This window comes from Salvelinus namaycush, chromosome 5 (assembly GCF_016432855.1).
Source record: "Salvelinus namaycush isolate Seneca chromosome 5, SaNama_1.0, whole genome shotgun sequence".
Taxonomy (NCBI): Eukaryota; Metazoa; Chordata; class Actinopteri; order Salmoniformes; family Salmonidae; genus Salvelinus; species Salvelinus namaycush.
Window position 1 is genome coordinate 52,477,818 of NC_052311.1, and position 27,985 is coordinate 52,505,802.

At 45.5% G+C, this 27,985-nt stretch overlaps 1 protein-coding gene across 4 annotated transcripts; it reads right to left on the reverse strand.

Annotated features, from left to right (window-relative positions):
* Positions 1–42: 42 nt before the first annotated feature.
* gon4l (gon-4-like (C. elegans)) lies at positions 43–27,984 on the reverse strand. Of its 4 annotated transcripts, none has more exons than XM_038994452.1 (31): positions 27,904–27,984; positions 27,119–27,375; positions 26,814–26,906; positions 25,914–26,143; positions 25,729–25,803; positions 25,562–25,594; positions 25,396–25,446; positions 25,163–25,261; positions 24,968–25,084; positions 24,458–24,634; positions 23,582–23,789; positions 22,941–23,042; positions 22,783–22,823; positions 22,578–22,699; positions 12,295–12,514; positions 12,015–12,101; positions 9,724–9,916; positions 9,390–9,543; positions 8,823–8,973; positions 8,593–8,709; positions 6,326–8,470; positions 5,871–6,138; positions 5,567–5,727; positions 5,207–5,404; positions 3,810–3,953; positions 3,423–3,719; positions 3,223–3,333; positions 2,919–3,126; positions 1,021–1,345; positions 829–931; positions 43–710 (listed from the first exon to the last, which is right to left on the reverse strand). In XM_038994452.1, the coding sequence occupies exons 1-31, from the start codon at positions 27,915–27,917 to the stop codon at positions 591–593; spliced, it is 6,621 nt and encodes a 2,206-aa protein (XP_038850380.1). In that variant the 5' UTR covers positions 27,918–27,984; the 3' UTR covers positions 43–590. The 4 variants fall into 4 exon arrangements, 3 of the variants coding, with proteins under 3 accessions (XP_038850380.1, XP_038850381.1, XP_038850379.1); XM_038994453.1 differs by having other exon boundaries at positions 1,021–1,321; positions 25,544–25,594; XM_038994451.1 differs by having other exon boundaries at positions 25,544–25,594.
* Position 27,985: the final 1 nt, after the last annotated feature.

Genomic DNA, 27,985 nt, shown 5'->3' on the forward strand with positions numbered 1-27,985 from the left:
TATAACATCTCAGTCATCAACGAAAGGAATTAATCAAAAAAGGAAAACGGATAAATTACGTTTATTTTGTATTAAAATATATAACTCTTGTACAGGTAGTATTACCGTGCAAAATTCCCATATTGTGCCATACATGCACAACTCAGGGAATTGAAAAAAGTATTTAAAAAAACATTATTGGACTAAACACCAATTGTCTATTAATAGTATTTATACAACTTTTGCCACACTAAGAGACTATGTTCCCTCGTCCCTCAGTAGTGCATTTGAGTGATAACTTTTAGACAAAGGGTGGATTTCTTTCAATAAATTAGTGATGTACAGTTACAGTGCTCACTGTCAAAATTGGTTCTGTCAAAATTGAAAAGCTGCTATCTTTCGAGCTGCTGGTGTTGCTTCAGCTCAGTGAAGGCTCAGATGATTCTGATATGAGTTTATTAAAAGCGTTCATATGCCCTCAATGTTGCTTCCAGATTTCACCAGCCTTGAACTGGTTAGTATGAATATACTGCAGTCAAGTATCTTCTCTGCTCCTCTCCTTTGAAGTATCTGAACTTAGTTCTGTCCTTTTTGGGTTGGATCTGTCAAGTTCAGTCCTGCTCCTCATCTGTGACTGTCTGCTGTTCGGTGGTCACAGCGTCGTCCTCTAAGTTGACCTGGCGGGCAGCGGTGTGGAACAGGCGCATCAAGTCCCGAAACCGCCGAGACACCTGGACAAGAAAGAGATAAGAGTCAGTAGACGAGGGTTAATTTCACAAGCCAAGACTTTTCAACAAGTGTATTACTGTTGGATTTTTTAGAGTTCGCTTACAAAAAAACAATCTTTACCTCATTGAGTGTCTTATTGCCAAGTTGGGTGGAAATTGCCTGGAAAGTACTCTGATTGGCACCTTGCTGCTGACAGGTGGTTAGAATGACACGGTCAGCCTCCCTGTAACCCAAAGAGGATTATCACTCTTTAACAAAAACATTTTAAAACATTAAACAAAGACCAAACATTTTCAGGCTCGTCTCTCTCACCTTGTCCAGAGTATGACCTTCTCCCCACTGGCAGTGAGGGAGATGTTTTTGGCACACACCGGGGGATCGGAAGAGGGGCTGGGACAAGGCTGCAGGGGGGTCAGGGGGTTCTCCATCTCCCCGCTAAAGGCTGTTGGGGGGCCATCAGACACCCCCGAGCCTTCTCCATCCCCCTTACTCCTCTTTGGCGAGGGGCTGTGTTCTCTCTCCCCATCCTTCCACTCTTCCTCATCATCCTCCTTCTCAGTGAGGGGGAGTGAGCCTTCCTCAGGACCCTCCCATGAAGGGGCTCTATGCTTTTCTGAAAAGCATAATGGTTGTTTATCTGCAACGTGTGAAAGAGTTTAAAGGGGGGCTGAACTTCCTGATTTGACTCTAGATTTTTGTCTCGTTCAGAAATGCAGCAGCCATGACTGAAGCCAAACGAGAGTTGTCCAACCGGCCTTCACCACCACAGACCACGTGTATGGCGTTGTGTGGGCGAGCGGTTTGCTGATGTCAACGTTGTGAACAGAGCGCTCCACGGTGGCTGTGGTTTATGGTATTGGCAGGCATAAGCTACAGACAACGATTGCATTTTATCAATGGCAATTTGAATGCACAGAGATACCATGACGAGATCCTAAGGCCCATTGTCGTGTTATTCATCCGCCCCAATCACCTCGTGTTTCAGCATAATGCACAGCCCCATGTTGTAAGGATCTGTACACAATTCCTGGCAGCTGAAAATGTCCCAGTTCTTCCATGTCCTGCATACTCACCAGACATGTCACCCATTGAGCATTTTTAGGATGCTCTGGATCGACGTGTACAACAGCGTGTTAAGTTCCCACCAATATCCAGCCACTTCCCACAGCCATTGAAGAGTGGGACAACATTCCACAGGCCACAATCAACAGCCTGATCAACTCTATGTGAAGGAGATGTGTGGCGCTGCATGAGGCAAATGGTGGTCACACCAGATACGGACTGGTTTTCTGATCCACGCACCTTTTTTTTTTTTAAGGTATCTGTGACCACCAGATGCATATCTGTATTCCCAGTCATGTGAAATCCATAGATTAGGGCCTAATTCATTTATTTCAATTGACTGATTTCAAAATATGAACTGTAACTCAGTCAAATCTTTGAAATTGTTGCATGTTGCGTTCATATTTTGGTTCAGTATAGATAACTTGACCAGGTCTTGAAGTCGTCTAGGCTAGATAGTGCTAGCCTACTTATTTCGCGACCGTGGCAAAATTGGTTTGACATTGAATAGCCTCTCTGGAGCTAGTTAGGGACAGTCAATGAATTACACAATGGAAATGGGACAATTATTTATGTTGCACATCTTTTAGTTGTCTCATTAAATGCTTCCAATATTTGCATATGCAATTCTAAAATGTATAGTTGGTTTGACGTTTAAGTCATAGAAACTTGGCAGCATTGACAAACATTTTGTCCATGTACATTGTCATTTACTGATGGTCCCCAACTAGCCCCATAGGGATATTGAAAGTCAAACCAAATTGACCAAAGGCATTAAAATCAGCTTGTATGCAGCTGCGCTCCGAATTGATGATTACTTGGATGCTGACAGCTGTGGGCAGGATTGAAATAAACCCAAAAGGAAAACAGTACCCTTCATTCCATGACATACCATTTTTTCCTATCATCTCGCAAATCTCAGTTTTGGACAAGACTGACTTTATGACTCTTATCGATGCCACAATGCCGTTTTCAAAACGAGAAATTGCTTTTTAGGGGCAGTCGCACTTTAAAGTTTTGCATTCTATAGGCAACATACAATGTATTTTCAGCCATATTACTTATGTAGATTGGTTTTACTTTAGTTGCTTTTGACCAAATAATGACAACAACCTTAATTCATACAGCATAGGTAGTGCAATTCTTACCAGGATGTGGACTGTTGGCCCCACTGTCGACTTCATCTTTTACTTCAGCGTCCACCTCTTTATCTTCCTCCCTCTCCTCTTTCTCATCTTCCCTCTCTTCCTCCCTCTCCTCCCCGCCTGTCTCAATGTGGAGGTTGGCTGTGGGGCTGGTTGCCGTGGGGTACAAGGGGTCAAGGCTCTTCATCGCCCTGGGGATGCCATCGGAAGCCTGAGCGAAGACCGCATGTCACATTCTGTCATCTCCATAACTCATTTTATTCACACAGGTAGTTTAGAACAACAAAACACTAGACTACGAAGCTACCTTGTTGCCATGGCAGCGAGAGCATCCTTTCCTCTTGTGTCTGCGAAGCTTGGCATCATGGCTGGCACCATGACAGAGGCAGAAGCAGTCCTTTTCTGGCCAATCACACTCCTGTGAAGGAAGACAACCAGCCAAATCAGAATCATAATTGCAAACGCAATTAGAAATCAATAAACGACACAGTCCACATTTCCTCAAACCTTGTAGATGCCATGAGAACCCATCTTTCTCCTCCGGCTGCGACCTGTCATTGGTGGAATCTCTTCTTCCTCTAGATCAGGGAGGGTCACTTCTTCAAAACCACCACTTGCCCCTCCCCCTGACCCCAAGCCAACACCCTCGCCTCCATCTATTCCGCCCCCTGCCTCCTCTGGCCAACAAGCCTCTTCAAACTGCCCTGGACGGGCTGAGGGTGGGCGGAGCTCGTCAAAGAATACCCAGAATTCCCCTTGCAAGTGGGTGTGGCCTTTCAGGAGGGAGGACATCTGTGCTTTAAGCTGTAGAAAACAGAGGTGGATTACACTGGTGATTTAACATTGGTTTACTGTGCTGACAACTAATGTGAATGGTGTAGAATACTGACATACCTCCTCTATGCTGGCAGGACTAAGGCCAGGTCCCCCCTGCAGAGCACGTACGATTTTCTGGTAGTGAGAAAGGTTTTCCCCAAAACTAATCTCCAGCTGCCTCAGGAAGCGCCGACTCCGCTCAAATGCCTGCTGCTCCTCAAACTGGACAGGACATAAAACATCATAGTCGAAGAGTATTAATGGCTTTATCAGCAGTGAGAACTTTGCAGATTCACTACAATGTGTTAGGCTACAAGACAAATAATAATTTTTGTTGAACATAATTATATATCAACACTAGAGGTCGACCGATTAAATCGGCATGGCCGATTAATTAAGGCCTATTTCAAGTTTATATCAATATTTAGCTAAAAGAAATCCAGGTTAGCAGGCAATATTAACCAGGTGAAATTGTGTCACTTCTCTTGCGTTCATTGCACGCAGAGTCAGGGTATATGCAACAGTTTGGGCCGCCTGGCTCGTTGCGAACTAATTTGCCAGAATTTTACATAATTATGACATAACATTGAAGGTTGTGCAATGTAACAGCAATATTTAGACCTAGGGTTGCCACCCGTTCGATAAAATACGGAACGGCTCCGTATTTCACTGAAAGAATAAACGTTTTGTTTTCGAAATGATAGTTTCCGGATTTGACCATATTAATGACCAAAGGCTCGTATTTCGGTGTTTATTATATTATAATTAAGTCTATGATTTGATATTTGATAGAGCAGTCTGTCTGAGCAGTGGTAGGTGGCAGCAGGCTCATAAGAATTTATTCAAACTTTACTACGTTTGCCAGCAGCTCTTAGCAATGCTTGATTCACACCGCTGTTTATGACTTCAAGCCTATCAACTACTGAGATTAGGCTGGCAATACTAAAGTACCTATTAGAACATCCAATAGTCAAAGGTATATGAAATACCAATGGTATAGAGAGAAATAGTCGACGCGTCATAATTCCTATAACCTAAAACTTCTTAACTGGGAATATTGAACCACCAGCTTTCATATGTTCTGAGCAAGGAACTTAAACGTTATCTTTTTTACATGGCACATATTGCACTTTTACTTTCTTCTCCAACACTGTGTTTTTGCATTATTTAAATCAAATTGAGCATGCTTCATTATTTATTTGAGACTAAATATATTTTATTTATGTATTACATGAAGTTAAAATAAGTGTTCATTCAGTATTGTTGTAATTGTCATTATTACAAAAATATATTTAAAAAATCGTCCGATTAATTGGTATCGGCACTTTTTGGTCCTCCAATAATCGCTATCGGCGTTGAAAAATCATCCTCGGCCGACCTCTAGTGAACACTCTGTTACATTGGGCCTGATCCTTAATAAGCATCTATGAAAATATCCAATACGAAATGATAAGCGGCTGTGAAGTCATCCTTACCAGGCCACACTCCAAAGCCTGCTCCGGGAGGAGGAAGGCCGCAAAGTCTCTGAGGAGGTCTGGCCATTCCCCCAGGACAGGACGGAGCTGGGAGAAGAGCTCCACTGCGCTGCGCCCCTCACCCTCCTGCTCAAACTCATATAGCAGCCCCAAGAACTCCTCCACCTTACCAGGTACGCCCTGAAGGGCTTCCCGCACCTGAGGGAGGAAGACGGGTTCGAGAGTTAAAGTTAACCTTTTCTTTTTATTGGATAACTGCTACTAATGCTTTGCAACTTGTTGTGAAGTATGTCATTTAGAGTATGCTACCCGAGATTCAAAATCCACATTACAAAAACACAATCCATTTTTGTTCCTTACCCTGTTGAGGTAGGCCTGTGCAAAGGCGATGTCCTTGCTCTCTCTGAGGGGGTCGTTGTCTAGAATGTGGTCATCATAGAGCAGCAGCAGCTTGGACGTGTCCTTACTGTCCCTCTCCGGACGACGACTACGCCTCAGACTGCGAGGAGGCCTGCCTCGCCCTGAGGGTACCCAACCACAGGAAAAGAGAGAAGATACAAAACAAGGATTAAAATCAGTACTTATATGGAAGTGAATACTTAGTAGACCATTTCTGAGAACATGAAAACATTTTGTAGTGGGTCTCCATCACCCCTAGACTGACCTCTGCCACGTCCAGCTCCCTTCCCACTGGCTCTGGGGGTTCCCTCCCCAGGGGGCACGTCCTCCTCTCCAGGGACCTTACTGACCCCGCCGTCCCCAGACTCCAGCCCCTCCCCCTTGGTGGGCCCCTCCTCCTCCTCAGAGTTCTCCTCCTGGGAGTTCTGGGAGACGGGGGAGTTGGGTGAGGTGGGGGAGTTTGGAGAGTTGTCCTCCTCAGAGTCACACAGCCTCCGCTCTGAGGCCAGCCATGTCAGCTTCTTCATGGTCTCCTGTGGGATGGATGGTGGGCGACCGTTAGCAGGCTTATGAAGAACTAATGAAGAGAATATTCTTAACTTTCTAGATATATTAAGGTAGAATGTTGTAAAAATAGAAACATTTGCTAGCTGTCTGAACAGGTAACCTTATGCTACTTTCATGCCAAAAAATTCAGACTTAAACTTTTAAGTTACGTACCTGTAGCTCGGGCACTGAGAGAACAGACTCCTCTGAGGCTGATGACATCACTTCCTCTTCATCTTCATCCTGAGTAAGGTCATCAAAGTCTTCCTCTTCCTCCTCCTCCCCTTGCCTCTCCTGCTCTCCATCCCCATCTTTCTCTCCATCCTTCTCTCCTCCTCCATTCTGTCCTCCATCTCTTTCTCCCTCTTCTTCCCCCTCTCCACTTCCCTTTCCATCTTCACCCTTCTCTCCGTTTCTCTCCTCCTCTCCCCCTCTTCCACTGTCTCCTTCTCTTTGGTCACCCTCTTCTCCACCATTCTTCTCTCCTCCTCCTCCTCCAGTTTGTTCCTGTGCTACAGTCCTTCCACTCAGCATGCCCATGCCATGCACACCACAATCTCCCTCCTCTTCTTCCCTTCTCTCATCCTCTTCACCACAATTTCTCTCAGGTGGTATGTCAGGTATGTGCGTTGATGTAGCTGCCATGCACCACCTCTCTAGCCCCACCTCTCTCCTCTCTTCTTCTCCCCCTATCCTGTTATTCTCCACCCCATCCTCCCCTCCCTCCATTTCACCAACCATCATTCTCTCCAGGGCGTCAGCATGGCTTTCCAGGCTGGAGCAGGGGCTCCCAGAGGGTGACTCAGAAAGTGTCAGTAGAGGACCCTCCACATCCCCCCATCCCTCCTTCTCTTCCAGCTCCCCCTCTTCCCGTAATCCCTCCACCAATCGGTGCAGCTGCTCCTCTAAACTCGACCCGGAAGCATCTCCGCTGGTCAGAACACTGTTGCTGGGCAACCGGACACTCAGTGCCTGCTGGTAGCCCATTGTGCCATTAGGTAAAGTGGTGAGTGGCGAGATGCAGGAAGGTATGCCATTCGTTAACCCAGTAATATTGTGTTGGGGTGCAGGCGACAGACCAAACGGGAGGCTTTCAGACCGGTGAAACCCATTCTCTGAAGCATTGGATGACACGGACCCGTTTGAAACCAGGCAGTGTTTGGGCACCCATAGCATTTGCATAGAACCATGGGTCGCAGTTTGTACCAGTACATACTGGTCATTCTTAGGGGCTGAGAGGCTCTGGATGATTGACGGAGACATAATAGCATGGGAGCTGCTAGACTGGAGTGTGAAAGTGTCTGTATTAGTAATGTTCGGAGTGTATCCAGAAAGGTTTTGGGAGTAGGTTAAGGATGGGTCAAAACCAACTTCATCTTTGACCTCTGCATGGATTGGTTGCCCCCAGGTGCTGTTCTGATTGTCGAGGGAGGGGTTCATAGGGCTGGTTTTGATGCTAAGGGGAGGGGAGGGCGTGTGAGAGAAGAACACAGGGCTAGACTTTAGCTGGAGCCTGCTATCAGGAGGTGTGGGGGGATAGTTCAGGGAAACTTCCAAGCTGGGTGGGGCAGGCAGGAGGGGCCTGGGCAGAGTACGGGCGAGAGCTGCTCTGGTCTTAGCTTGAGTGTCCTGGTGGGAAGGGGTGGAGCGTGAGGGCCGCTTGGCCAATCTTGGAGCAGCACAGGCACGACGGGCTGAGTTAGTGACCAATGAGGGAGTACCACCATTCTCTGCTGGAAGAGCAAACAAGGGGGGTGGGGGTGATGGATTTGGGGTAGCCGGCTGGATGGGCAGCAGTTTGCGAAACGGTGCCCGGTAGGGTGTTTTTTTCTCTGTTTGATTGGGACTCGTTTGCATCACAAAGAGGGGGGCTCCCACCGGGATGGAGGGTAAGACCTGAACCAATGGCACTGCTCCATGGGCAGGAGTGACAGGAGCCTGGGACAATGGCAGGGCCCTTCGGATTGGAGTGCTGGGGGCCTTGGCCAATAGGATGACCCCTTGTGAGGGGATAGGTCCAGGAACATGGGCCAGAAAGCGAAGTGTATCTGGCAGGGCTTTGGCTAGGGGCGTAAGCGGGGCAGAATGGGTGAAAGCGTAGAAGGGACGAGGTTTAGGGGCGATGGGTGGGCGCTCGCCTTTGTAGTTCATGCAGGGGTGTAGGCGTAGGATGACATTTCTAGGGAGAGATGGGGGATATCGCGTCCCATTGGCGAACGTGTAAGGAGGTGCTGGAGGAGGTGGAGGTATTCTGGATGGGGATTTCCCATGTGGTTTATTATACTCCATCACCGCCCTGTGGATGAATGGTAGACTCTTCTGTAGAGGAGAAACCATTTACATAGGAATTAGTACCTATTAGTAGTAAAAGGGAAGTAAAATGGAGAATTACATTTTCTCTGATAAGTAAATACTGAGAGTGGTGGTAGGTGAGTTTGTACCCGTAGCCAGTTGGGCATGACGGACATCTCTCTCTCCACTGGGGGGCGCTCCTCCCCTGGCATCACCCTGCCACAGGTCTCCTGCATGGCAGGAACTATGTTGTGCTGACAGTACAACTGAGAAGAAAATAACAGATAAAGCCCAACATGGAAATAGGTGATAACATCAAGGCATGATCAAAACATTGAGAAAGACTGTGATAAGCATTAATGAGTTGTGAGGTCCACACCTTGATAGCGTTGTCAGATGTCTTGTGGCCACACAGCTCCTTGACACGGGAGCGTAGCTGGTCCTGCTTCTTGGTACGGATGAGGTAGCGACACATGAGCTGGTAGGGGAGCTCTGTCTGGCTGAAGTGCTTCAGCCCAAGTACAATGAGCCTGGAACAAAAATCCACATTGCGAGTAAATATCTAGTCTTGAGTCTAACATTCAAACATGCGAGGAGAAATTTGATGCTTGGTTGTAGGAGTAAAGATGACATAGGCCCTCATAGTTCTAACTATGTCGGTGAATGGTCATTGAATAGGTTTGGAGATAGCTAGAGAGAGACCCTCTTTTCAGCAAAGGGTAACACACCTTCAAGTGTTAATATTCAGCTCAATACTGACCAGGCAACTCACTGACAAAATACTCACGTTTGGCATGGCTATTTTTGACCAGGGACTGTGTGTAAAATGAGGATTGTTTTTTTAACAGGTTGTTTTTGTTTGTTAACATGAGCTCCTGTGGAGTTTGTGTCCCCACACAGGATGTGCAGCATGTGTAAACGTGTGTGTGTGTGTGTGCACGTGTACCTGTCCTCTCCGCGTGTGTAGAAGTTGTTCTTGGTGCGTGGAGGGTGCAGTGCGGGGTCCAGGCTGCAGTGGGGCAGGAGCTCTGGGTAGAGGAAGATGGAGCGGGTGGCGAGCAGCCAGGCCGTCTCAGCATGCAGCAGAGGGTATGTACGCACTGCAGGGACAACCAAACACTTACACGCAATTCACAAAACCCACCCTCTGACACACATAGATAACACAAAACAGCTACACACACAGGCTATCAATACCATCTTTAGTACATACAATTCAGACTCTCACATCTTCACATTACATATGAACCACACACACACCAGACCTCCCAGTTCATTACCATTGTTAGAGCGTGTTTGAGGCCTGGCAGGGGGGGTTGGAGGAGAAGGAGCGGATGGCGAGACAGAGCTCTCCTGCTCCTGGACCAGAGACAGCGCCCCCTGGAGGTTACAGGCCCTGAAGATGCTGCTGAAGCCTGGGTCCCGGACTGACCTGATCGCCTCCTCACGCTGGGCAAACGTCTGGAGCTCCTCCTGAGTGGGAGGCACACAGAAACTAGGACTTGAGAAGGATATATATATATATATATATATATAAGGAGGTGAACCGATTAATCGGAATGGGCGATTAATTAGGGCCGATTTCAAGTTTTCATAAACGGAAATCGTTTTTTTTCTTTTTCTTTCACCTTTATTTAACTAGGCAAGTCAGTTAAGAACACATTCTTATTTTCAATGACGGCCTAGGAACGGTGGGTTAACTGCCTTGTTCAGGGGCAGAACGACAGATTTTTACCTTGTCAGCTCAGGGATTCAATCTTGCAACCTTACGGTTAACTAGTCCAACGCTCTAACCACGAATGCAGTAAGAAGCCAAGGTAAGTTGCTAGCTAGCATTAAACTTATCTTATAAAAAACAATCATAATCACTAGTTAACTACACACGGTTGATGATATTACTAGTTTATCTAGCGTGTCCTGCGTTGCATATAATCGATACGGTGTAAATTCGCGAAAAAGGACTGTCGTTGCTCCAATGTGTACCTAACCATAAACATCAATGCCTTTCTTAAAATCAATACACAATTATATATTTTTAAACCTGCATATTTAGTTAATATTGCCTGCTAACATGAATTTCTTTTAACTAGGGAAATTGTGTCACTTCTCTGGCGTTCTGTGCAAGCAGAGTCAGGGTATATGCAGCAGTTTGGACCGCCTGGCTCGTTGCGAACTGTGTGAAGACTATTTCTTCCTAACAAAGACAGCCAACTTCGCCAAACAGGGGATGGTTTAACAAAAGCGCATTTGCGGAAAAAAAGCACAATCGTTGCACGACTGTACCTAACCATAAACATCAATGCCTTTCTTAAAATCAATACACAGAAGTATACATTTTTAAACCTGCATATTTAGCTAAAAGAAATCCAGGATAGCAGGCAATATTAACCAGGTGAAATTGTGTCAGGGTATATGTAACAGTTTGGGCTGCCTGGCTCGTTGCAAACTAATTTGCCAGAATTGTACGTAATTATGACATAACATTGAAGGTTGTGCAATGTAACAGGAATATTTAGACTTATGGATGCCACCCGTTAGATAAAATACGGAACGGTTCCGTATTTCACTGAAAGAATAAACGTTTCGTTTTTGAAATGATAGTTTCCGGATTCGACCATATTAATGACCAAAGGCTTGTATTTCTGTGTGTTATTATGTTATAATTAAGTCTATGATTTGATATTTGATAGAGCAGTCTGACTGAGCGATGGTAGGCAGCAGCAGGCTCGTACGCATTCATTCAAACAGCACTTCCGTGCGTTTTGCCAGCAGCTCTTCGCAAGACTTCAAGCCTATCAACTCCCGAGATTAGGCTGGTGTAATCGATGTGAAATGGCTAGCTAGTTAGCGGGGTGCGCGCTAATAGCGTTTCAATTGGTGACGTCACTCGCTCTGAGACTTGGAGTAGTTGTTCCCCTTGCTCTGCAAGGGCCGCGGCTTTTGTGGAGCGATGGTTCGAGCCCAGGTAGGGGCGAGGAGAGGGATGGAAGCTATACTGTTACACTGGCAATACTAAAGTGCCTATACGAACATCCAATAGTCAAAGGTATATGAAATACAAATGGTAGAGAGAAATAGTCCTATAATTCCTATAATAACTACAACCTAAAACTTCTTACCTGGGAATATTGAAGAGTCATGTTAAAAGGAACCACCAGCTTTCATGTTCTCATGTTCTGAGCAAGGAACTTAAACGTTAGCTTTTTTACATGGCACATATTGCACTTTTACTTTCTTCTCCAACACTTTGTTTTTGCATTATTTAAACCAAATTGAAGATGTTTCATTATTTATTTGAGGCTAAATTGATTTTATTGATGTATTATATTAAGTTAAAATAAGTGTTCATTCAGTATTGTTGTAATTGTCATTATTACAAATAAACAAATAAAAAAAATCTTTTTTTTTTTTTTTTTTTAAATCGGCCAATTAATTGGTATCGGCTTTTTTTGGTCATCCAATAATCGGTATCGGCGTTGAAAAATCATAATCAGTCGACCTCTATATATATATATAGAGAGAGAGAGAGAGAGAGAGAGAGAGAGAGAGAGAGCGAGAATCAGTAACTCACCAGGTATTGTTTGGTGGTGTGGGCCTTGTGGTGCAAGGCCTCCACAGGGCTGCACAGCAGGTGCACCTGGGTCAGCAGCTGTATGTGCTGAACAGAGACAGACAAAACAGGCAAGGGGGGGTGGGGGTCAGTGAGTCTAACAGTGTCATGTGTCAATATTTCAACAATTAGAAAATAATAAAAATTATTGGTGTCAATAATAAGGCAACTTTGAAAATCGAAATGTTATATTCCACCAACTTCAGTTCCTCATTTAAGTTTTACGAGCGGGCCAACCTACCTGTTGGACTTGCTGCTGCAGCTGGAGTTTCTGGGTGTGGTCGAGCGTGAGGACGGGGCAGGGCAGAGGTGGCAGCAGCACCATGGGGGGTGATACCGTGACGGTGGGGGTGGAACGGCCAGGGGTCTCCTGGAGGGCTCTCCTCTGCTGCAGAGCCTCCATCTGCTCCCTCACAGTACGCCGCCTCTCTGTTAGCATGTTAGCCAGTGGCTCCTGAAACCTGCAGAGATCAGAGGGCAGGGGTCAGGAAAGGGAATAATAATCATATTGATGACATAATAATACGTTCAACTTTTATAGCACTTCATTGCATAAATCATCTCAGAGTGCTTTAAAGCATAAAAAAGACAAGCAATTTAGAAAAACATCATTCATGAGATGGAAGGTCCTGAGAGGGTGGGGAAAGTTCATGGCTTGAGTGGTCATCGGAGAAAGGTGGTCGTAAGGGGAGAGCAAGCAAAGATGGCCAGGCAGGCAGCACTGTGTCATCAAGGTGTCTCACTGTCCCTTCCGTCTGTGTGGCTTCTCCATAGTAGGGCTCGGATGAAGTTTGAGCTCAGCTACTGCAGTTTATGGACTCCGTAGTAACGTTAGGTGTCGCTAGCTAGCTACTCCTTCACTACTACCAAAATTAAGTACCCATTGGGTGAATCTAAGATAGTCATGTGGCGCCAGAAAGCACACCACATTTCAATAACAATTTAAGAGTAGCCTTGTCGGGAGTAGTCCTCCCTACGATCCTCAACACTGCACACCTCTGCTGTGCCGTCTTGCTTTCAGGTTTCTCTCCATCCCAAACCTCTGGACACTGGCTGGTATTCGATTATGGTCATTTAGCAGGCTTTATCACCAAAAATATCAGTACATGTGGCCAATGTGGGAGATGGGACTGAAGACACACTTGACTGGAATTATACTGAACAAAAATATAAAAACTCAACATGCAACAATTTCAAAGATTTTACTGAGTGACAGTTCAAAGAAGGAAATCAGTCAATTTAAATTAATGAATTCTGCCCTAATCTATGGATTTCACATGACTGGGCAGGGGCACAGCCATGGGTGGGCATAGGCTCACCCACTGGGGAGCCAGGCCCAGCCAATCAGAATACATTTTTCCCCACAAAAGGGCTTTATTACAGACAGAAATACTCCTCAGTTTCACCAGCTGTCCGGGTGGCTGGTCTCAGACGATCCCGCAGGTGAAGAAGCCGCATTTGAAGGTCCTGAGCTGGCGTGGTTACACGTGGTCTGTAGTTGTGAGGCCAGTTGGACATACTGACAAATTCTCTAAAACGACGTAGCCTATGGTAGAGAAATTAATGGTAACCACGCCAGCTCAGGATGGTAGAGAAAATCAATTCACAGCTCTGGTGGACATTCCTGCAGTCGGCATGCCAATTGCATGCTCCCTCAAAACTTGAGACATCTGTGGCATTGTGTTGTGTGACAAAACTGCACATTTTAGAGTGGCCTTTTATTGTCCCCAGCACACGGGGCACCTGTGTAATGTTCATACTGTTTAATCAGCTTCTTGATATGCCACACTGGTCAGGTGGATGGATTATCTTGGCAATGGAGAAATGCTCACTAACAGGGATGTAAACACATTTGTGCACACAATTTGAGAGAAATAATTTCTTTGTGCATATGGAACATTTCTGGGATCTTTTATTTCAGCTCATGAAACATGGGAGCAACACTTTACATGTTGCATTTTTATTTTTGTTCAGTATATGTTTGGATTATGCAATATTCTGCTTAAAAGGCTCTAGTCTACACAAGGGGATCTGATGGAGATTCGTTTGCGTAGCTCTACGTACTTTTGTGCACTGAACTTTTGGAATGTGACGAAAGCGTAGCTCCGCTTGCGCAGACTGAAATCACAGTGGTGAGACTTAACCCTCTCTACCCACCTTTATTATCCTCCTCTAATTTCCCTAACGTTGCTGAGTCATCAGTGGTAGCACTGTCACAGAGCCCTTACTCCACAGTGTGGAAAAACCTGTCTGTCTCTCTGCATGTCATACCGCCTCGTTAACATTTAGAGACACCCATTACAGCCAGGACCAGGACACAGTGGCGCAAACGTGTGCATGCGTAGAGGGTTGCTGGAAGGAAGTAAAATGCTCTCTGCTCCCATCAGCTCAGAGAAGTGGCCTGAAAACTGTACATCGCACACACAGAGACCTCTCAACAGACGTCACAGTTCAAACATCAAAGTATGCACATGTGCCAACCAGCTACTGAAAACCTGGCACACTGGGAGTGTATGTGTGTGTGAGACACAAAGTGAGTTTGTTAGTGGTGTGTGTGTGTCTTTTGTTAGTCTGAGTAGCTGTAGCTCAAATGTGAGTCCTGTGTGTTAGTGTGGATTGTAGCTCTACTGTGAGTTCTGTGTGTTACTGTGGATTGTAGCTCTACTGTGAGTTCTGTCCACCTCCTGACACTTCAGAGGAAGAGAAAACACCAGAGCATTTCTCTGCCTCCCTACCCAAGCAGATACAGCACCCCTATGCTGCTCTGTCCCGAAGGGAGGCCTTGGTGTGTGTGTGTATGTAACTTCAAGTAATTCCTAGAATGGCATAGATGGATAGATTCACTCGGCTACACAGCTGATGCCTGCTGGACTGTTCATTAACACGGTACTTCATTTTGTTTATCTGTCAGCCCCAGCCTCGAACTCAGGCCCTGTGTGTAGCTAACTGACCCTCTCTGCCCATTTATCGCCATTTCCCTGTTGTTGTTGTCTTAGCTGTTTACCCGTTGTTGTCTCACCTGTTGTCTTAGCTCTCCCAATCAACACCTGTGATTGCTTTATGCCTCTCTCTAATGTCAATATGCCTTGTATACTGTTGTTTAGGGCAGCTCTTATTGTTTTAATTTACTGTGGAGCCCCTAGTCCTGCTCAACATGCCTCAGATAGCCCACTTGTCCCACCCCCACACACATGCGGAGACCGCACCTAGCTTAATTGGCGCCGCCAGAGATGCAATCTCTCTTATCGTCACTCAATGCCTAGGTTTAACCCCACTGTACTCGCACCCTACCATACCCTTGTCTGTACACTATGCCCTGAACCTATCCTACCACACCCAGAAATCTGCTCCTTTTATTCTCTGTTCCCAAAGCACTAGACGACCAGTTCTTATAGCCTTTAGCCGTACCCTCATCCTACTCCTCCTCTGTTCCTCTGGTGATGTAGAGGTTAACAGGCCCTGTGTGTCCCCAGCCGGTCTCATTTGCTGACTTCTGCAACCATAAAAGCCTTGGGTTCATGCATGTTAACATCAGAAGCCTCCTCCCTAAGTTTGCTTTATTCACTGCATTAGCACACTCTGCCAACCCTGATGTCCTAGCAATGTCTGAATCCTGTCTTAGGAAGGCCACCAAAAATTCTGAAATTTCCATCCCCAATTACAACATTTTCCGTCAAGACAGAACTACTAAAGGGGTCGGAATTGCAATCTACTGCAGAGATAGCCTGCAGAGTTCTGTCATACTACCCATGTCTATGACCAAACAGTTCGAGCTTCAACTTTTAAAGATCCATTTCTCCAGAAATAAGTCCCTCACTGTTTTTATAGACCCCCCTCAGTTCCCAGCTGTGCCCTGGACACCATATGTGAATTGATCGCCCCCCATCTATCGTTAGAGTTCGTACTGCTAGGTGACCTAAATTGGGATATACTTAACACCCCGGCTGTCCTACAATCTAAGCTAGATGCCCTCAATCTCACAAATTATTAAAGAACCTACTAGGTACAACCCCAAATCCGTAAACATGGGCACCCTCTTAGATATCATCCTGACCAACTTGCCCTCTAAATAAACCTCCGCTGTCTTCAACCAGGATCTCAGCGATCACTGCCTCATTACCTGCGTCCATTATGGGTCCGCGGTCAAATGACCACCCCTCATCACTTCAAACACTCCCTAAAACACTTCTGCGAGCAGGCCTATCTAAATCGACCTGGCCCGGGTATCCTGGAAGGATATTGACCTCATCCTGTCAGTAGAGGATGCCTGGGTGCTTTCCTCACCATCTTAAATAAGCATGCCCCTTTCAAAAAAAAAATGAGCTAAGAACAGATATAGCCCTTGGTTCACTCCAGACTTGACTGGCCTTGACCAGCACAAAAACACCCTGTGGCGTACTGCACAAGCATCAAATACACTGCTCAAAAAAATAAAGGGAACACTAAAATAACACATCCTAGATCTGAATGTATGAAATATTCTTATTAAATACTTTTTTCTTTACATAGTTGAATGTGCTGACAACAAAATCACACAAAAATTATCAATGGAAATCAAATTTATCAACCCATGGAGGTCTGGATTTGGGGTCACACTCAAAATTTAAGTGGAAAACCACACTACAGGCTGATCCAACTTTGATGTAATGTCCTTAAAACATGTCAAAATGAGGCTCAGTAGTGTGTGTGGCCTCCACGTGCCTGTATGACCTCCCTACAACGCCTGGGCATGCTCCTGATGAGGTGGCGGATGGTCTCCTGAGGGATCTCCTCCCAGACCTGGACTAAAGCATCCGCCAACTCCTGGACAGTCTGTGGTGCAACGTGGCGTTGGTGGATGGAGCGAGACATGATGTCCCAGATGTGCTCAATTGGATTCAGGTCTGGGGAACGGGCGGGCCAGTCCATAACATCAATGCCTTCCTCTTGCAGGAATTGCTGACACACTCCAGCCACATGAGGTCTAGCATTGTCTTGCATTAGGAGGAAGCCAGGGCCAACCGCACCAGCATATGGTCTCACAAGGGGTCTGAGGATCTCATCTCGGTACCTAATGGCAGTCAGGCTACCTCTGGCGAGCACATGGAGGGTTGTGCGGCCCCCCAAAGAAATGCCACCCCACACCATGACTGACCCACCGCCAAACCGGTCATGCTGGAGGATGTTGCAGGCAGCAGAACGTTCTCCACGGCGTCTCCAGACTCTGTCACGTCTGTCACATGTGCTCATGTGCTCAGTGTGAACCTGCTTTCATCTGTGAAGAGCACAGGGCGCCAGTGGCGAATTTGCCAATCTTGGTGTTCTCTGGCAAATGCCAAACGTCCTGCACGGTGTTGGGCTATAAGCACAACCCCCACCTGTGGACGTCGGGCCCTCATCCCACCCTCATGGAGTCTGTTTCTGACCGTTTGAGCAGACACATGCACATTTGTGGCCTGCTGGAGGTCATTTTGCAGGGCTCTGGCAGTGCTCCTCCTGCTCCTTCTTGCACAAAGGCGGAGGTAGCGGTCCTGCTGCTGGGTTGTTGCCCTCCTACGGCCTCCTCCACGTCTCCTGATGTACTGGCCTGTCTCCTGGTAGCGCCTCCATGCTCTGGACACTACGCTGACAGACACAGCAAACCTTCTTGCCACAGCTCGCATTGATGTGCCATCCTGGATGAGCTGCACTAACAGAGCCACTTGTGTGGGTTGTAGACTCCGTCTCATGCTACCACTAGAGTGAAAGCACCGCCAGCATTCCAAAGTGACCAAAACATCAGCCAGGAAGCATAGGAACTGAGAAGTGGTCTGTGGTCACCACCTGCAGAACCACTCCTTTATTGGGGGTGTTTTGCTAATTGCCTATAATTTCCACCTGTTGTCTATTCCATTTGCACAACAGCATGTGACATTTATTGTCAATCAATGTTGCTTCCTAAGTGGACAGTTTGATTTCACAGAAGTGTGATTGACTTGGAGTTACATTGTGTTGTTTAAGTGTTCCCTTTATTTTTTTGAGCAGTGTAGTTCCCGCGATATGCAACTTTTCAGGGAAGTCAGGAACCAATATACACAGTCAGTTAGGAAAGCAAAGGCTAGCTTTTTCAAACATAAATTTGCATCCTGCAGCACTAATTCCCAACATTTTTGTGACCCTGTAAAGTCCATGGAGAATAAGAGTACCTCCTCCCAGCTGCCTACTGCACTGAGACTAAGAAACACTGTCACCGCTGATAAATCCACACTAATTGAGAATTTCAATAAGCATTTCTCTACGGCTGGCCATGCTTTCCACCTGGCTACCCCAACCCCGGCCAACAGCTCTGCACCCCCCGCAGCAACTGGCCCAAGCAAGCCCCCCCCCCTCCCCCTCCCTCTGATTGTTCTTCACCCAAATCCAGACAGCTGATGTTCTGAAAAAGCTGCAAAATCTGGACCCCTGCAAATCAGCTGGGCTAGACAATCTGGACCCTCTCTTCCTAAAAATATCCACTGCCATTGTTGCAACCCCTATTACTAGTCTGTTCAACCTCTCTTTCGTAACGTCTGAGATTCCTAAAGATTGGAAAGCGGCCGCGGTCATCCCCCTCTTCAAAGGGGGAGACACTCTAGACCCAAACTGTTACAGACCTATATCCATCCTGCCCTGCCTTTCTAAAGTCTTCGAAAGCCAAGTGAACAAACAGATCAGCGACCATTTTGAATCCCACCGTACCTTCTCTGCTATGCAATCTGGTTTCCGAGCTGGTCACGGGTGCACCTCAGCCACGCTCAAGGTCCTAAATGATATCATAACCGCCATCGATAAAAGACAGTACTGTGCAGCCGTCTTCATTGACCTGTCCAAGGCTTACGACTCTGTCAATCACCGTATTCTTATCGGCAGACTCAACAGCCTTGGTTTCTCTAATGACTGCCTCACCTGGTTCACTAACTACTTCTCAGATAGAGTTCAGTGTGTCAAATCGGAGAGCCTGTTGTCCGGACCTCTGGCAGTCTCTATGGGGGTGCAACAGGGTTCAATTCTCGGGCCGACTCTATTATCTGTATATATCGATGAGGTCACTCTTGCTGCGGGTGATTCTTTGATCAACTTCTACGCAGACGACACCATTCTGTATACATCTGGCCCTTCTTAGAACACTGTGTTAACAAACCTCCAATTGAGCTTCAACACCATATAACACTCCTTCCGTGGAAAATGCATGCTCTTCAACTGATCGCTGCCTGCACCCCCCCGCCTGACTAGCATCACTACTCTGGACGGTTCTGACTTAGAATATGTGGACAACTATAAATACTTAGGTGTCTGGCTAGACTGTAAACTCTCCTTCCAGACTCACATTAATAAGCATCTCCAATCCAAAGTAAAATCTAGAATCAGCTTCCTATTTTGCATTTCTATTTGACTCATGCTGCCGAACTTACCATTCTACCGATCCTTGACTTTGGCCATGTCATTTACAAATTAGCCTCCAACACTCAGCAAATTGGATGCAGTCTATCACAGTGCCATCCGTTTTGTCACCAAAGTCCCATATACCATACACCACTGTGACCTGTATACTCTCGTTGGCTGGTCCTCGCTACATATTCGTTGCCAAATCCACTGGCTCCAGGTCATCTATAAGTCGTTGCTAAGTATAGCTCCGCCTTATATCAGCTTACTGGTCACCATAGCAACACCCACCCGTAGCACGCGCTCAAGCAGGTATATTTCACTGGTCATCCCCAAAGCCAACACCTCCTTTGGCCTTCTTTCCTTCCAGTTCTCTGCTGCCAATGACTGGATTGAATTGCAAAATCACTTGTTGGAGAAGTTGGAGACATATCTCCCTCGCTAACTTTAAGCGTCAGCTGTCAGAGCAGCTTACCGATCGCTGCAGCTGTACACAGCCCATCTGTAAATAGCCCATCCAACCAACTACCTATCTCATCCCCATATTTGTTTTTGTTTTTCTGCTCTTTTGCACACCAGTATTTCTACTTGCACATCCTCATCTGCACATTAAATCTGAAGTTTACATACACTTAGGTTGGAGTCATTAAAACTCGTTTTTAACCACTCCACAAATTTCTTGTTAAAAAACTATAGTTTTGGCAAGTCGGTTAAGACATCTACTTTGTGCATGAAACAAGTAATTTTTCCAACAATTGTTAACAGACAGATTTCACTGTATCACAATTCCAGTGGGTCAGAAGTTTACATACACTAAGTTGACTGTGCCTTTAACCAGCTTGGAAAATTACAGAAAATTATGTCATGGCTTTAGAAGCTTCTGATAGGCTAATTGACATCATTTGAGTAAATAGGAAGTGTACCTGTGGATGTATTTCAAGGCCAACCTTCAAACTCAGTGCCTCTTTGTTTGACATCATAGGAAAATTAAAAGAAATCAGCCAAGAGCTCCAGTCTGGTTCATCCTTGGGAGCAATTTCCAAATGCCTGAAGGTACCACGTTCATCTGTACAAATAATAGAACGCAAGTATAAACACCATGGGACCACGCAGCCGTCATACCACTCAGGAAGGAGACGCGTTCTGTCTCCTAGAGATGGTGCGAAAAGTGAAAACCAATCCCAGAACAACAGCAAAGGACCTTGTGAAGATGCTGGAGGAAACAGGTACAAAAGTATCTATATCCACAGTAAAACGAGTCCTATATCGACATAACCTGAAAGGACGCTCAGCAAGGAAGAAGCCACTGCTCCAAAAACGTAATTAAAAAGCCAGACTACGGTTTGCAACTGCACATGGGGACAAAGATCATACTTTTTGGAGAAATGTCATCTGGTCTGATGAAACAAAAATAGAACTGTTAGATCATAAGGACCATCGTTATGTTTGGAGGAAAAAGGGGGAGGCTTGTAAGCCGAAGAACACCATTCCAACCGTGAAGCACGGGGGTGGCAGCATCATGTTGTGGGGGTGCTTTGCTGCAGGAGGGACTGGTGTACTTCACAAAATAGATGGCATCATGAGGCAAGAAAATTGTGTGGTTTTATTGAAGCAACATCTCAAGACATCAGTCAGGAAGTTAAAGCTTGGTCGCAAATGGGTCTTCCAAATTGATAATGACCGCAAGCATACTTCCAAAGTTGTGGCAAAATGGCTTAAGGACAACAAAGGTATTGGGGTGGCCATCACAAAGCCCTGACCTCAATTCTATAGAAAATATGTGGGCAGAACTGAAAAAGCGTGTGCGAGGAAGGAGGCCTACAAACCTGACTCAGTTACACAAGCTCTGTCAGGAGAAATGGGCCAAAATTCACCCAACTTATTGTGGGAAGCTTGTGGAAGGCTACCCAAAACATTTGACCCAAGTTAAACTATTTAAAGGCAATGCTACCAAATACTAATTGAGTGTATGTAAACTTCTGACCCACTGGGAATGTGATGAAAGAAATAAAAGCTGAAATAAATAATTCTCTCTACTATTATTCTGACATTTCACATTCTTAAAATAAAGTGGTGATCCTAACTGACCTAAAACAGGGAATTTTTACTAGGATTAAATGTCAGGAATTGTGAAAAACTGAGTTTAAATGTATTTAGCTAAGGCGTATGTAAACTTCCGACTTCAACTGTATATCACTCCAGTGTAAATTCCTAAATTGTAATTACTTTGCTACTATTGGCCTATTTATTGCCTTACCACCTTACTTCATTTGCACACACTGTATACAGATTTTTCTATTGTGTTATTGACTGTACGTTTGTTTATCCTATGTGTAACTCTGTGTTGTTGTTTTTGTCACACTGCTTTGTTTTATCTTGGCCAGGTCGCAGTTGTAAATGAGAACTTTTTCTCAACTTTTTCTCTTAAATAAAGGTGAAATAAAAAAATGTAAACAAGTATAACGCATGAGCGGCTACAGTCACGTATCCTGCAGTTGTTCATAACACATACGACAGATGGCCAATTTGGCTCAGCAACCAGCACAAAGTCAACAAGAGGAGGACCGTGTTTGTAGAAAAAAAGCAAGGGTGAGCTAAACGGTCACACATTCACATCCATTCAGTTCTGGGATAGATAGCACTGTTGACTCAAGGAGGACCAGGAAGCAATGGATTATTTGGCTCATCATAATGCTATTTTATGAAACAGTTGGCATTTTAAGCGCATCTCAAAAGTCTAGTTGCTTCATCTTGTTGTTTGCGCCGCATTAAAAGCTCTATCATTATTAATATGAGGTACTGGGTTAGTGGACCAACTCAGTGACCTTGTGGTTAGTGTCCACTCTGAGATCGGAATGTTGGGAGTTCGATCCCCGGCCGAGTCAAGACCGTAAAAATAGCAACCAATGCGCCTCTGCTTGGCACTCAGCATTAAGGAGATAGATTGGGGGTAAGGCCCTGCGATAGACTAGCGTCCTGTCCAGGGGGTCTAATCGTACATCAAGCTGCCTCATGCTACAGAAACAGGAGATCTGCTCCTACAAGCTGTTCCAGCTCAAGGCTACTTACTTACTGGGTTGGCGGTACACTTTTTGAAAGCCCTTTCCCGAGAGAAATAGGGAGCAGGTCAGGGTGGAATCATACCGAATGGCTTGTGGAACGTTGAATTGCGGAGCACTCGGGGGTGGAGCAGCTTCCTCCCTCTCTTCATCTTCTTCGTGCCCATCGTCATCCTGCCCATTCACTATTAGCTCATCATCCTGGAACTGAAGGGGTAAAAAGAGTGAGATTCAGAACGAGATTTTTTTTAAAGAGAGACTTGCAGATATGATCCCATAATCCTCCTCACCGTCTCGAAAAGCTCCTCCAATAGCTCGTTCACTTCCTTTTCTGAAAGAGGGAGAAAGAAAATTGTTTTTTTGATTTTTTCCCTTGAACAAAATGGAATATATATATATATATCTGTGGTTAGGGTTGATGTATGGAAACAATATTACAGAGACTCACTGGTGATGCGTACGGCCCGGTCGTTCCTGTAGTCCTCTCGGTCAGGCTCATCCAGATCCTCCAGGAAATTATACTCTGGGTCGTCATCATCATCACCCTCTTCTGAGAGAGAAAAGAGAAGGTGGAGGTCGCGAGAGACAGAAAAAGTTATTTTAAACTGTTTAAAAGTTAAGAAAGGTATGTGGCCTAAGGGTAAAATGGCTGTCAACACACACAACAATAACCAGTGAAGACGAAATGGGAAAGATGAGGCAGTGTGGGGGAGACAAACAGGAGCAGAGCAGTGGGGGGAGGGGGGAGTCAAAAGGAGCAAAACATGACAGAGCAAACAGAGAACAATTAAACCAGCAACACACACACATCTCCCGTAAAACGTGTACACACACACACACAGGTTAAATGCAGCTCCACCTGTCTCAAGTCTACCTGCTTCACACTTTTCAGTGTTTGGAGGAGTGCCAACTTTTTGTGTATTTCACTAATGAAGTATTTGCTCCAGGAAAAACTGAATTCATGGCCCATTTTTGAGAATGATGTAAAATCCTGTTGCATTGGTTTCTACATGGTTGGACCATTCCATTTCAATAGTACACCGCCCATCCTTGAATCCTCCCTCATCATCCCTTTCTTTGAATCCTAACCTTCATTCTCCATGTCGGATGTCATGAGGCCCTGCAGCCACTCGCTCCAGTCGCGGTCCTCCAGGGCCAAGCTGTAGTCGTACATGTCAGGCGTGATGTCAGGGGCATGTAGCTCCGCTTCCAGCTTGCCTAGGGGCACGTTCCTCAGGGTCCGTTTGGAGCGGGTACGACACGCCACCAGGCTAGACCCTGCACCTCCAGTCAGAGGCTGGAAACAGAGAGATGGAACCAATGAAGAAAGAGATTCACATTGACATTGGTCCTGATAAGAGTCAGGTGATTTCCTGGTATAGCTGAATAGTCTGCTAGTATTCATGGGTTGAACGTTTCGTCACAGTATTGTTTTGAACATTCTCTTGAGGACTGATGACCGAATGAACGTTCTACTCAATGCATTGTCAATGGCGGTGATGAAGACTTCATCAAAAGAGCATTACAGTTGCTTGAAAACCCTATGACATTTCAAAAGGAGGCAAATAATTAGTAGGAAAACCTTTTGTCATAATTGTGATGTCGCCAGATTGACTTTAGATGCAGTATAACTTTATCTAGCTAGCCAGCATTGCTAGCTATTTTTGACAAACTTTGCTAGCTAATGGAAACATTGCCCTCTCTCTAAAGTAAGTTCGACGACATAATGATGGAAAAGTTGTTTTTGACTAATTATTTCCTACTTTAGCACTGTCATCATATTTCCAAGCCACTGTATTGTAATTTAGACTAAATAGGCATTAGCCCCCGTCCAAAATGACTTGGCATCAGTCGGGGACCAATATGGCTGTGGCGTCTGTAGAAAGTTCTTAAGTTCTTAACAATGGCAACGATGCGACTAAGTGACGGAAGTGCAACCCATTAATAGTTTAACAGTTTCAGTACCTGGAAGGATTCGGTGCAGATGGGGCTGAGTTCCAGCTCTTCCTCCACTGCGTGAAGCTTCTCCAGGAAGGTACAGTCTTGGGCCCTGAGGGGCCGGGAGGGGCCAGTGGAAGATGGGGGTGGAGGGGGCCCCATAGGAACAGTCTCCACCCTCAGATGTCTGGGCTGCCTTGGCTTCTAAACATAAACCAAGACCAACATTACAGTACACTCATACTCATCCAGTGCACATTGTAAATATTAACTCAGTTAACTCTGACCCTGTATATAGTATGTTAACATACTTTCTTGTATTCTTATTTATATTTCTCGTATGTTGTTGTTCTACCTTATGTTATCTTTAGTATTACATTTGTATTGATTACTGCATTGTTAGGTTTAGAGGTGTCAAGAAAGGCATTTCACTGTACTTGTGACAAAAAAATAATAAAATAATAATTGCATTCTTTCCCCCCCAATTATTTCAATAACTTTCAATCAAAGGCCAAATGCAGAGGTGCGGTGTGTTACCTGTCTGGGACTGTCAAATCTGTCCTCTTCACACTCAGAGTGTCCAGGGGTCCTGGGCCTCGCCCCTCGGGCACACCGTGGGGACGAGGCTGTGCTGTCCACATCACTCCAAAACATCTGAAACGACAATGTCACAGGCATGACATCGTAGTCACGTAGCACACACTTTTGACTGATTGAAAATGCTCTTCTCACCTCCTCTGTAGTCTCATCCTCCTCATCCTCATCGGGGCAGTACTCTTCATCAGAGGAGTCCTCCTCCTCCTCCAGAGGGATGTCAACAAACTGGGGGGGCTGGGGAGAGGAAGCAGGGAGCGAGATGAGAGGGAAAGAGCGAAATAGAGAGAGAAAGCAACAGAGATGAAACAACAGTGAGGAGTAATAAAGTATTTGACATGACACTAGCACTATGTGTGACAGAGACATACCTTCACTTCAAGGGCCCTTTTGATAGGAGAAATATTCCAGGTGGGGATCCCCTGCAAGAGAAGAGGAAGCCGCTTTAGACTATTGAGATGAATCCAGGACAGAATATTAAAAGGTAGCTAGCTGCAAGTTGTGTTACTGGAAACCCACCACCCCCTTTTCTACCACCTCCTTCAGTCTGGAGCGGGTCATCTTGGGCTCCTGAGGGATGCAAATAGAAGATAAAAACATAATTCAGGCAGAGGAGAGAGAAATTATTAAAAACTTGCAAGTGATATCAGCAACCAATTTCTGAGTTGTACTGTCAGTATAACTTGCTGTATGTTGACGCTTACAAATAGGGGTAGGTCCTGCGTCTCCTGGATGGCTGCTTTCATCATGGCCACTACATGCTCGTTGGTTATCACCTCCTGAGGGCAACATTCACAGGTGTCAGTCAAAAATGTTCAACACTAACGTTAATACTTAGCAGTTAGCATTAACCCCTCTTTTGCCCGGATTGAGACTCCAGGTAACTCACATGGAGGATGGTCCGTACGTTGACAGAAGTCAAGTTGTGTTGCTGTGACTTCCTCTCCAGATCCATATCCAGCTGCTCAAACTCATCCTCCTCACTGTCACTGGATGAATCTTCCGACGACCTTTTTCCAGCCACGGAGTGTCCCTCTTCCTGCCCATTGTCTAAAGTGCTCTTCAATTTCGAGCTGCTCTTCCTCGTTGACAGCCTCTGGCCCCCACAATCCTCTCCATCTTCAGACAGAAGTAATGAATTTGTGCACATCAAAACAGAAACCCAATTCTCATACACTAGAAATCAGATTCAGTGTTTCCAAAATGGTGGGTATGTCCACTTCCTATAAAGAAGGGATAAGCAACTTTGATGGGGATGGGGGCCAGAATAAATCTGAACTCCTCATGATGGGCTGCAGTGGCTCACGGGTCTGCATACCAACATCCATACCCACACATGCAGTCAGAGCAGGCCCTAGACTTTTGGGGGCCCTAAGTGAAATTGTTGGGAGCAAAACATTTTAGCAGCCCCCACTCTTGACAATGGAGAGAGCTAATTTCCTTAAATTCCACACATTTTGCCAAGGGGTGTGAAAGCATTTTGCCAAGGGGTTTGGAAAGCAAGTTTGCTGCAATTCTACATATTTTGTCATGGGGCAGAGAGAAGATTTAGCAAATTAATAACTAATTTCATGCAAATCTTTTTTTTTAAATGCCACAGGGCAAAGATATTTTTTGGGGGGCTTTACAGCTAATTTCCTGCAATTATACTAATTTCGCCATACGGTGAAGAGAAATTATTGCAGTTTTGAATATGATATCTGAGGGTTGTCTGGGCAGGGGGGGGGGGGTTTGGAAATTGTTCTTGTTTAAATCGGCGTGTCACAAGAAGCAGAGTTGAGAAGCTCACCTAAGGTGATTACCAGGCCCAGTTCTGTGTCCTCCTCCTCTGCCTCAGAGGGGCTGGGAGATAGCTGACAATCTTCCCCATTCTTAAGCTGGCCTGCAGCAGACACAAAACAAAGATTTCACAATGAGATAGGAGTTAATCACATTCCCACCACTGAAGCATGTAAAACCAATAAATGTAAAACCAATGAAATGCCCTTGCACATAAACTCCCACATCCCTTCATATCTCAGCAACACACTATGCGTTACTTGTCATCCCTTTCTCTAGTTCTCCATTCCCCCTTCCTTTTCTCATCCCTCGTACCTGAAGCAATGGTCCTCTGCTTGAACCTGGGAGAGTGTCTCATTGGTGACAGCCCATCTGTGACCGTCATCCCACAGCCCTTTCCCTTAGCCGGGGTGGAAATTGAGATATGTCTGTTAACAGAGAGTGTGCAGAGTGGACCACCATTGGAGATCTGGGGGGCACAGGTTGTCTCATCCCTCTTTAAGGCTTTAGAACGCATGGGCCGTGGTTCTGGGGTGCTCGATTTGCGTTTCTGGGCTTTCATGCTTCGAGGCCTGAAAGAACACAACAGTTTAACGTTACAGTTACATGAGGGGGCTAACGTTAGCAGACAGTAAAATATACTCTGTCATAGAATATGACAATATGATGAAATATTTGCAGTTGTTACTAGCTAGACAAAATGTATATAGCCGAGTAAAACAGCTAACGAATGTGTCCCATGTGTGTGCAATCCAAGATACTATCTAGCTAGCTGTTATTATCTAGCCAAGTTAGCAGGCTAGTGTTGCCGCTTTCTCAGTTGCAGTACAAAAAGCACAACCAAGTCAACACAGCTATAGAAAACATTTCTTACTAGCTAAAATAATCGTATTATAAAAGTCACGCTAATGACCCTGAAGTAGTTGTTTGGGTAGTTAGCTAGCTAGCTTGTGTTGTTGTTATTAGCTTGCTGGCTAACGACGTATATTTGTCAACAACAATCCTTGTGTGTTTGTGTGTCTCGGAACTGGACGCCCGACTTTTCTAGGTTGACAGTACATTGACCTTTCAAATTTAGTAACTTTCTTGGTGTCACTTACCCGCAAATAGGCATTTGGTGCCATGAGAAGATAACGAACTAAGCAAATCTCAAAATAATTTACAGCGCCCTTTCCCGCGTGT